General features: G+C 43.5%; 1 protein-coding gene across 1 annotated transcript; it reads right to left on the bottom strand.

The window, feature by feature from the left end:
* Positions 1–480: 480 nt before the first annotated feature.
* LOC308330777 (desmin-like) lies at positions 481–10,850 on the bottom strand. The gene is made up of 10 exons (XM_080785787.1): positions 10,197–10,850; positions 6,961–7,021; positions 6,649–6,744; positions 5,104–5,265; positions 4,690–4,815; positions 4,344–4,454; positions 3,872–3,981; positions 3,588–3,640; positions 2,220–2,347; positions 481–1,504 (listed from the first exon to the last, which is right to left on the bottom strand). The coding sequence occupies exons 1-10, from the start codon at positions 10,763–10,765 to the stop codon at positions 1,463–1,465; spliced, it is 1,458 nt and encodes a 485-aa protein (XP_080641913.1). The 5' UTR covers positions 10,766–10,850; the 3' UTR covers positions 481–1,462.
* Between the last annotated feature and the right edge of the window lie 426 nt (positions 10,851–11,276).

The following is an 11,276-nucleotide window of genomic DNA, read 5'->3' as shown; positions in this document are numbered from 1 at the left end:
AACGAAATATAAATATAAATCAATCTATTTGTGTTATTACAATGTAACCTGCATTGTTTTGTGCATAATTATTTTCATTACTTGAGTTCAGTTTGTGTCTACATTTTGTAGAGCTCAAGTGCAGAGCATGATAGGAAAGCCTACTACATGAGAGTGGAGCAACTATATCATCTGACTCAAATAAAATAATCCCACTTATCATAATTCATGCATGAAAGGGGTAGGCCTGGCCCCCTCCTTTCACCCCTTTACACCAATGTCTTCTTCACAAATAGCCAATTTAGCTTGTTGATCAGCTAGATGTTCGTCCTGGCCCAGAATAGGGATGCCAGGGTTTGTGTGATTAAGTAGTGGTTTCTTATCTGATCCACCATAGAGCTTCTGCTAGCTTCACATACCGAGGAATATATAGACAACAACAGAATTCATAACATCCTTGATTCCTTAATGATATTGATAAACTGCATAAAGGCTCAGAAGTGACACAGATAACACTTTTTTTATTTGAGATCTCTGGCACATGAATCAGTGTAATCTGCTTTCCCATACACACAAACACACATCCAACACATGCTATTGTCTGAGTTCCATCTTCTAACATCTTCTTACTTCATTCCCTGTTTGTTACCGTACTGTACATTCATGTTTCAACTCTCACTTTCTTTAAAACGTTACATTTGGCCATATTAAGTCATTACATGTGCATGTATTTGCATGGAAATCACTTTTTATGATGTATGGTTGGTTTATTTTAAAAGAAAATCATTTGGACCATTTGTTCTGACCATTTTATACATGGTAACTAACAGATGAATGTCCTCTGTTTTTATGCGCCTCGCTCTTATACCTTTTTTTTCTCCTTTTTTTATACCTTAGGGCTTAGACCAAGATCAGGACCAAGTAGGGTTGGAAGAACCAGGGCAAAATCTGCGTATTTAATGCAAGAAGTAAAATATAATTAAAGTCGTACATGTTACACCGCCCACAGCTGACTGAACATTGTGGCAGCCCATCAAGTCACAGATGTGCAGAGACATTAAGCGATGCTAATTCTACTTAAGCCCCAGAACACCTTGGCCCTGTACTTAATTCAAGGCTGAAAATGGTTTCTAAAAAAATAAAAAATAAAAAGCCTCACTGTCCCCTCATCCTACAGATATCCTGTATGCTGTGCAGAACAGCGTTAAATGATTTTCATTTGTTGCCCAAGAATGTACAAATGTATATCTGAGGTCTTTACTGCCTTCACAACATACTTTGTTTTGCTTCCCCATTAAAATGAAGTAAATGGTTAATAAAAGGGAGACAAAATGGCGAGAAAGATCTCTGTAGTATAGTTATACATGGGTTAAAACGAGGCTTAGCTTACAAAAGGCCACAGTGGTGGTAGGAAAATATGATTTTCATATAGATTATCTTTTATTGTTTTAATATAATGTGATGCTGTAGGTTTTCTTCCTGTTTACATGATGTCTTGCTGGTGCTGTGTGGACTCACTGACCACCTGAGAAGAAGAGAAACATGGTTAGGAAGGAAAGAAAGAAAGAAAGAATGAAAGAAGGATAGGATAGGATAATTAATTAATAATTAATTAATAATTAATAGGATATCAGCATACACAGTACTGTGAACTATAATTAGCAGTGAAAGACCTCCATTCAGTGGCATGTTAGAGTGAGTGCGGTGGCATTGAGGACGATGGCAGCTGTTGACAGTGAGTCACCTGCTTGTTCATAGAATGCTTGGCAGTTGAGGCGTCCTTAGATTATATTTGGTTAAGGTGGGTGCACGCTATAGGCCTATTGGATTGTAATTATAGCGTTGAGTTAATTGCCATTGCAGGCAGCCAAATGTCATCCTAATATTGTGCATGGCCCAAGCCCAAAGTTGTGATCTTTTCATTCCAGTTTGTCAACAGTATACCAGACTTACACACTAGGCACTAGCTCCTTCACTCATAGAGTACTTCATCTAGATCACAAATATAACAAGACAAAAAACAGGGCTCAGTCTTCTCTACATTATTAATGTTATCTGTCATACAAATTCCCTTTTCCAAGCTTTGTCTTTGATCTAAATGTACTGTATGTGCGAGTCAGTGGTGGTTAATTGTCCTTGTGTGTATGGTAAGGAAAGCAAAATAATAGAGACTATGGAGAGAATAGTTTGCATGAGATTGTGAGTTTCTGTGTATATGCATGTGCTGGTGTGTGTCTTACCTCTCCGTCGCGGGTCTCAATGGTCTTGATGAGAACGGTCTTCTTGGAGTGAACTTCTGAACCGCGTTGCTGCATCCCTGCAGACGCAGAGTGAGTCGCAGACTGAGACTGAAACTCAGGGCTGGTCTCTGTAGAAATAGAAGAAGATACAATCAGATAACTTTGCACTTTGTAGACGAGAGATACCCTGCTTTGCAGTGGTGGAAAAAGTGCTTAATTGTTTTACTTAAGTAAAAGCATCAATACTGCAATGTAGAAATACTCCGTTACAAGTAAAAGTCCGGAATTCCAAATGTACTTGAGTAAAATTACAAAAGTAGGCCTACTGGCATCGAAATGTAAAAAGTATCACAAATAAAAGTACTCATTGTGCAGAATATGTAATTTCAAGTTTTCATATACATCTTTTGAAAATAGCACATCTACAAGCTCATCGTGACACATTGTGAGGTTGTAGATCAGCTATGTTCAAATGGCCGACATGTATAGGCCTATAGGGCTGAAGTGCTTAATGTATGTGTTGTAATAATAAAAGTAACTATAAGATTTCAAATAAAGGTAGTGAAGTAAAAGTACAATATTTGCCTCTGAGATGTAGTGGAGTAGAAGTACTTAAGTAAATGTACTTTACTTTACTTTTCACCACTGGAAAACACACCAGCTAACTTTGCACTTTGTGCTGTAGGCTATGAACAGCGAACACGGTGTTGGCTGTTCACGATTGCAATGGTGACGAGAGATGCCTGTATTGAGATGTTTGTATTATAGCACGATAAAGTGGCACAGTGGCATAAAGTGGCATAGAATAACTGGTCACTTAGCAACAGTGAGGAGGAGTATGGCACAGATATTGCTGCTCTGGCAATTACAAAGCAGTCTAGCTAGCTATGTCTCATCCATCACCCTCAACTACTGTCTGACGTTTTTAGTCAGCTACAAATTGGAACACGGTAAATTGTTGAAATGGATGGATAGCACTGGGAATTAGGATTATTAGTATGTCATGTGGAGCGACTGAGCCATGGGGAAATTGATATGTGGCTTCACTGGCTTGTAGATGATTGCCTCAGTGTATCAAGCTGTCGTCAAGGGTGGCTGTATTTATGTTATATACCTCCACCTGCTGGTCAGCATTTGTGCCTGCACCTGCAGTTCCCAAAATAGCTCCTTGTTAGTCAAAAGGATTGGAAAAGAGGGCTATCTTTTTCCTTTTGGACTTGTGTACAGTGTATACAAGAATACATGAACCGCCCCACTGGTCGGCGTGCAGTCGGCGAAAAAAGAAAATTGAGGGCGACGGTGTTTTGAGGCGAGCATTTCAGTTACCTCTCTGAGTGCATTTGATAGGTTCAACGTAATTTACGCTACCTCTAAATCCAATAGATGAGTAGGCACTGTGGTGAGGCATATTGGTGGTGATCCTTTAAAGAGAGAAAGCACATAATATAAAATATAAGTCAATAATAACACAATACAAGATAATAAACACGTCACAAGAAAAGAAAAATCACAAAGAAAATGGATGTCATGAGACCTTTGAAGGTTGATTGTGTAAGTATTTGGCAGTAGCAGTTGCCTATTTAATACAAGACTACACTCCTCTGTTGGACCTGATGAAACTCCACCCGATTTCCGGTCACACAAACACATACCTGGTCTCCTCTCCCTCTAGCAGTTTGCGGTAAGTGGCGATCTCAATATCCAAGGCCATCTTGACGTTGAGGAGATCCTGGTACTCTCTCAGGTGGCGGGCCATCTCATCCTTTAAAACAACACATTGGGGTGGTTAGTGATATCGTGTCACTGACGCGGTAGGGATAAATCACAAAGAAACAACATGGCTATACTTGTCCGGAAACGTCCATTGCAGGTTTCATACATCATGCTAACTCCACTATGCTCTTGCTAAGTAACTCCTCACACCACCTGGCCTTGGCAATGGTTCACAGTCCACCTATGCTGATGTCGTGACTCGTGACTGATGTCTCCAATCATGGGACTCCAAAGCAACCTAACACCCACTGTGTGCAATATGAACCAAGTAACCAACTATCTTCTACTCTGAACTCTGGCTCTGGTGAAAGTAATTGAGTGAATGAATTAAACTGAGATTAGGTGAGTCACCTTCATCTTGGCAATATCTCCCTCAAGTCTGGAGATGGTGTCCTCGAAGCTACCAGCCTCGCGGCCCATACGTTCCTCCATGTCTCTCATCTGACGCAGCAGAGACTCATTCTAGAGAGATAGACGTGGAATGGATTAAATTAGGGATGAAGGAAGTGGTAGTGTGAGAAAAAAGTGTGATCATTCATCAGGGAGTAAAACAAAGAGTAAACACTGTAGAAAAAGGACACAAACAAAACCAAAAAAGAAAGGAAATCGTTCAAACGAGCAAACAAACAAACAAACAAAGCGACCCTGAAAGGACGTAGAGCGAAGCCAGGTATAAATGGATAGAATAAAGACTCACGGTGCCCTTGAGGGAGTCGATCTCACAGGTGTAGGACTGGATCTGGTGCCTGTACTCCATGCTCTCCGACTTGGCTGTTCTCAGAGCGTCGGTGTTCTTGGACACAGTCTGGTTCAGGTCCACAACCTGCATAGACAGGGACAGATGGGAGGAGATTCAATAAGTTTTCTAATTGATTTTTTATTTGTTTAATTTAACTTTTAAATAACATCATAGGTGTGCAGTAGGTGGTATACTGTATGTGTGTCTAGTGTAGGAGTGTAATCTAGATTTGTGCCCCTGTGTTTGGAAAGCAAAGCATCATGTCAAAGCAAATCGCTGCTACTTTTCTGTGTCTGTATAACAACAAAAATCTGATTCAGATTCTGTGTGTTTTCAGGCTCTAGACTCGTACACGGTGTCCTTTCAACCTACCTTGGTCTTGTACCACTCTTCAGCCTCTGAAATGTTCTTGGCGGCGATACCTTCATACTGCATACGGATGTCCCTCAGAGCAGCAGTCAGGTCGGGTTTGGACATGTCCATCTGGACCTGGACCTGAGTGTCCTGCATCTGGTTCTGAAGCTCATGGATTTCCTGTGAGGACAGTGGACAAATGAATGGAAGGATTCATCGGTAAGTGAGTGAATGAGTGAGTGAATGAATGAATGGATGGATGAATGAAAAGTTGAAAACTATGAAAAAAGAGTGTATGAATCCAAGTTCGCAGGGGCATGCATGTGTGAATAGTTGAATGAAATAATAGATGTTTCGTTTGAGGGAGTGAGTGAGCAAGTGAATGCAAGGTCATGGTCAACATGAATGAATGAAGCATTTACGGTTTAAGGGTTTTTGTGTTGGCATGATTGTAGAGGTAATTTTCGCACATTGTGCAGTTCTCTCTTGCGGCTTAGGGTGAAATGTTATCAACTTCTTAACCCATTTAGGACTGAGGCAGATTCTAAAAACGCCTTCTAAATCCTGACCTAAGTCTTCTGAAAATCTTCAAATATTTATTCAAAAGTTGCAAAAATGTTATGTTGCTATGTACTGTACATAGCAACAAGAACCCATTCCCGTCTTGAAGGGTAAAAAACCCAAAAAGGGGTTCCCATCCTAAATGGGTCAGTGCTTTCAATGTAATTTAGACATCTTCACTTAATCATTCAACACTTTGAGTAGTGTGAAATCATGTCCCCTTTACTGGAAACTTATGAAGCATTGTGAAAATCTTTACACTAGAAATATCAAATTGGTATGCTTTGGTTCCTCACATCAGCTGTCTGTCTGACCCAAGGACATAAATAGCCACACAACTGTTCCCACACACATGTAACAGCTGAGCTGACACTCTCCGTTCCGCCAATTGGCAGTTCGGCATATCTAGGAGGTCAAAGTTGCGACAGGACAGAAGACACGACATGAAGGGACCTCCGGGACGCCGCCTCTCCGCCAGCATGGGTCTCTCTGTGTATGTGTGAATGCACAGGAACGTAATCTACTGTTGCATTTATTGTGTAACAGCGAAAAGGTCAAACTATGGTGACTTTGCATACAGTACATTGCATACAGTGTGAGTGTACATGTGTACAATGTATGATCCAGCTATGATGGTGCACATCCCATGAGCAGATCTAGCGTAAAAAAACATGTGATATCCTGCATTGCTGCGTGTGCGTGTGTGGGCCACATATATCTGTCTTACAGTATATATCACACAGATCGGTCAGACAGACCGGCTGACATGACACTCACAGATATGGGAAGGTAGGAGTTATAGTTACAGGCAAACAAAATAGTGACATTAATGATAAAACATCTTAAACTATATGGAAGTTTTCATTTCCCACACAATTAGAAGAAGAAAATAATAAACTAGCACTGTGGATATTCAAAGAATGCTACTAAGCAAACTCAGACGGGCGGACAGACAGATGGACGGACAGATGGACGGACAGACAGACAGACAGACAGACAGACCTCCTCGTGGATCTTCTTCAGGAAGCCAATCTCCTCCTGCAGACTTTCAATGCGTCTCTCCAGGTCCAGCCTGGACAGAGTGGCATTGTCCACATCCTGCGCATGGACAGAAACACAGACAGACAGAGAGACACAAATCAATAAAGGAACGTTACACCTCTAAATGTAAATACTGTATTGATATAGGCACTCATGTGAAAGAAATAACAATGGCAGAGAAGTGAGTGAGGGGGCAGAGGGACTGAGGGCGCTAGTGGGGGTGAAAGAGGCAGAGTGTACAGACTGCAGAGATAAAAAGACAAAAACACGTACAGCTCTGAAGGCAGACAGGTTGTTCTCAGCCTCCTCCTTCTCGTGGATCTCCTCCTGTAGTCTGGAGACAGAGAGAATAGGGAAGAAGAGGGTGAAAAGGGGACAGAGGAAAGAAAGAGACAGCGTCGATAACTTTTGCACCGATAAAGAAGGAACTCCTGAACTGTCTGGAGTAGTCAGTCAACAATTTTAGCCAGAGGAAGTGAAGCTATTAATTACAGTAAGCCCAAACCACGATAAATACACATCAGTTATGACTTTGGGCGGCTCCAATATCAGCCAATGCACTCTGCCTAAGGTGCTCCTTTGTGTCACATGCTGAGAAAGTTTGAAGAACCCACAGCACGGAAATGGCTAGGAATTATGTGCCAAGCATAATATTTGCCAGCATGTTTAACACTGGGGGTTCTCTCATTACCTTTCAGACTAGATATGAACCATCTGGCACAAAGAAGAAACTGAATACATTGTGAACGCGACATGAGAGCGAGGCTCGCTTCCCTGGAGAGCGGTTAGGAGACAGTGTAGGTAGTTATCGCCTCACCCCCTCTCGAAACTAACCGCTCTAGACTCGAGAACCGATCCCTCTGGGGAACATGAACAGGAATAGAACCGACCACCCTGCTGTGCACAATGCAACTGCATGTCCTGTCTATGTGTCCCTCTCCATAATGCAATGCAGCTTGCACACACACACACACACACACACCGTGTTGCAGCTGCTGTCACACTGTGCCAAGAGGAATGCAGGCCTGCCCTTGGACGATACCGTCTCGTGTCCAGAATTATGCACAATTCATACTCAGTCATAGACGGTGTCGCTCGCCGAAAATAGCCGATCTACAAGCTCACAATGTAATGCGACTAGTCTAATGTTTCAGGAGGCAAGAGTCGCCATGGCTGTCGTGGCAACGTGTCTTCTTGGTAGTTTACCATTATGACATGGTTGTAATATAGGCCTACATGTTTTACAAGTATGACTGACCAGAAAGACGATGCCATCAGAATGAATACATTATAAACAAAAGGATCACTAAACTCACTCTGTATCACATGTTGGCTTGCTGCAAAATGTGCAAATACAGCGTACAGAGCACCAACGTCTGACATCAATATCGCTAGAGGGCTAGAGTCCACGGGTTCGTGTACTAATTGCATTATAATCCCCACAGGGGAATCTTAGATCATTATAATCCCCATAGGGGAATCTTAGATCATTATAATCCCCATAGGGGGATCTTAGATCATTATAATCCCCACAGGGGAATCTTAGATCATTATAATCCCCATAGGGGGATCTTAGATCATTATAATCCCCATAGGGGGATCTTAGATCATTATAATCCCCACAGGGGAATCTTAGATCATTATAATCCCCACAGGGGAATCTTAGATCATTATAATCCCCATAGGGGGATCTTAGATCATTATAATCCCCACAGGGGAATCTTAGATCATTATAATCCCCACAGGGGAATCTTAGATCATTATAATCCCCATAGGGGGATCTTAGATCATTATAATCCCCACAGGGGAATCTTAGATCATTATAATCCCCATAGGGGGATCTTAGATCGCCTCATATAAGAACTGTGTTTGAAAAATAAACAAAACATCCCGGCGGTTTCACTCATATGGATATGAAGAATCAACTGACTGCGAGAAAACACTAATGTTACTGCTGCCGTTTCGCTAGAAACTGACTATCAAATATGACTGACTGACTATCATAAATGATACCGAGACACCCGACTCTGCGACAATATCGCAGAGACAGTTTGTTTATTTTTTGACCATAATTATTTTATGAGACGATTTTAAGATGACCCCATGTTATTCTCCATAGAGAAAAACTTCCGCGAACCCCTTGGAAACAGGGGATGGGCGAGTGACGTCAGGACTTTAGCACTCTGTAACAGCACATCACATACAGACACTCAATCATTATTACACCTTTTATGTTTGTGCCTTTGGGGAGATTTTAACAGATTTTGCGTGTGTGTGTGTGTGTGTGTGTGTGTGTGTGTGTGTGTGTGTGTGTGTGTGTGTGTGTGTGTGTGTGTGTGTGTGTGTGTGTGTCCGTGCGTGCACGCGCATGTGTGTGTGTGTGTTAGTCAGCTGTTGCAGTGACAGAATCCCCAATTTCACAGTGCCGATCAGCTGTAAATACATTTGCTGCAAATAGGCCATTATTCACAGCTACATCCACACAACTTTAAATGACTCAGCACGCACACACACACGCACTCACATACACACACACACACACACACACACACACACACACACACACACACACACACACACACACACACACACACACACACACACACACACACACACACACACACACAGTACTATTTGATTGAATGCTCAAGTCCCAACCTACAGTACTTGTCACCTCTTTTGGCCCTGTCTCTGCCGTTCTCTCTCTTTAAACACTGTTGTTGTGGGTGTTTTTATTTTTATTTTATATTTTTAGGTTGGCAAACAAACTGTTGTTATTCTTTCCCTTCTGCATACTGTATATATCTCCTTTGGTTATTGTTTGCCTCACCTTCCAAAACATTCTGTCCTTCTGTAGTTTTTGTCTCTTACGGGAATCTGTCGGTGAACTTAAGGAGCCTGCTATTCCAGTCAGTTGCACAACTACCCTCTCTCTCTCTCTCTCTCTCTCTCTCTCTCTCTCTCTCTCTCTCTCTCTCTCTCCCTCTTCTCTCTCTCTCTCTCTCTCTCTCTCTCTCACTCCCTCACTCTCTTTCCTTGCCAGACTCCATTCCATTAGTAGTGGTCTATAGAAAGCTCTGGAACACATGGTGGACTATCGTTCACTTTTGCAAAAGGTTATCTACTATCTACACTCAACAGCGTCAAGAATCATGACATAATTTCATCCTTGTCATTCATTCTAGTGAATAAATCACAAAACTAAGGTTGAATATTTAAATTGTCTTTGCCACGGCCAGTAGTGTTCACTCTAGAATTTATTTCATCATGTTGTCTTATTCCACTTTATCCTCCTTTCGGTCTCTGCATTGATATATAATAGATACAGTATGTGCATCCATGCAGCCATCATCCCCTTCTCTTCCTCCATACAGTATAAATTGGTATAAATGGGAATTCTAATCCCTAAATCCCTGACCATAGTCCAGTTTGACTCGAGCTCTTGACCCATTACTCGTTCCATCCATCCATCCATCCATCCATCCATCCATCCATCCATCCATCCCTACCTCTGTTTGAGTTTCTGCATATCGTCGGCCAGGTTGTCCCTGTCCACCTCCACGCGGGTGCGCTGGTTCGTCAGCGTCTCGATTTGCCTCCGCAGCTCCCTCATCTCCTCCTCGTACATCTCGGACACGCGGCCGGGTCCCTCACGTGTCTTCAGCTTCTCCACCTCTATGGTCAGCGCGGCGTTCTGCTGCTCCAGGAAGCGCACCTTCTCGATGTAGCTGGCGAAGCGGTCGTTGAGGTGCTGCAGCTCGGCCTTCTCATTGGTCCGGGTGCTCAGGAAGTCTTGGTTCATGGCGTCGGCCAGGTTGAAGTCGAGCTTCTCGCCGGAGTAGCGCGCCGCGCCGAGGCTCCCTCCGGAGGAGGACATCCTGTAGCCTGAGTAGGAGGGCATGGCATTGCTCTTGACCTCGTAGACGCGGGACGTGTGTGACGAGGACGCGGAGCGGCCTGCGCCACCTCCCATGGAGGAGTACATGGAGGAGGACATGGGCGAGGCGCCGACGCCGGAGCCGAAGGTACGGCGGTAGGAGGAGGCCGAGGAGGCCGACTGGGAGTAGCTCTTGCTCATGGTTGCTGTTGTTTTGAAGACTGGTTTAAGTGGTGGTGGTGTGGTTGGAAGCCTGGGCTGCTGCGATGTGACTGTCTCGCCAGGAGACTGGGACAGAGAATGAAGGAACACCATGCACGGGACAGGGCTATTTGTAGCACACCATCACGCCCACTCACACTCCCCGTCCTACAACCCCCCGCCCACACCTGTTATCTCCCACGCCTCCTCTCAACCCCCCCCCCACCCCTCAAACACTCCATTCCTCCACCCTTCCGCTATGCACCCCACCCCCCCCCCCCCCCCCCCCCGGTGGTCTACCTCTGCCTGGCCAAGCCAACTTCCTCTGCGAACCATCATTGAGGTCAATACATTCCATCCACAACTCATTTAACCCGTGCTCATTATGCTATAGGGTGGGGATAGGACAAAGTACAGTGACTTGCCATGGGCCTGGTCTACAAGATACACTACACACCACAAAGACACCCATGTACCTGTCAAACTACTTTAGAAACGTTAAAGACATTCA

The sequence above is a fragment of the Protomyctophum bolini genome (assembly GCF_963924005.1).
Source record: "Protomyctophum bolini genome assembly, chromosome: 16".
In the NCBI taxonomy this organism is placed as follows: domain Eukaryota; kingdom Metazoa; phylum Chordata; class Actinopteri; order Myctophiformes; family Myctophidae; genus Protomyctophum; species Protomyctophum bolini.
Note: the sequence above shows the minus strand (reverse complement) of the source record. Positions and strands in the feature narration are given on the sequence as shown.

What these genes read in the sequence shown, in the direction of transcription:
- LOC308330777 (XM_080785787.1), bottom strand. Translation starts at nt 10,765, where the DNA reads ATGAGCAAGAGCTACTCCCAGTCGGCCTCCTCGGCCTCCTCCTACCGC. An exon ending in AAGAGTGGTACAAGACCAAG is followed by an intron (nt 4,816 to 5,103) that starts GTAGGTTGAAAG and finishes CTGTCTATGCAG; the next exon opens with GTTGTGGACCTGAACCAGAC. An exon ending in TTGAGACCCGCGACGGAGAG is followed by an intron (nt 1,505 to 2,219) that starts GTAAGACACACA and finishes TCTTCTTCTCAG; the next exon opens with GTGGTCAGTGAGTCCACACA.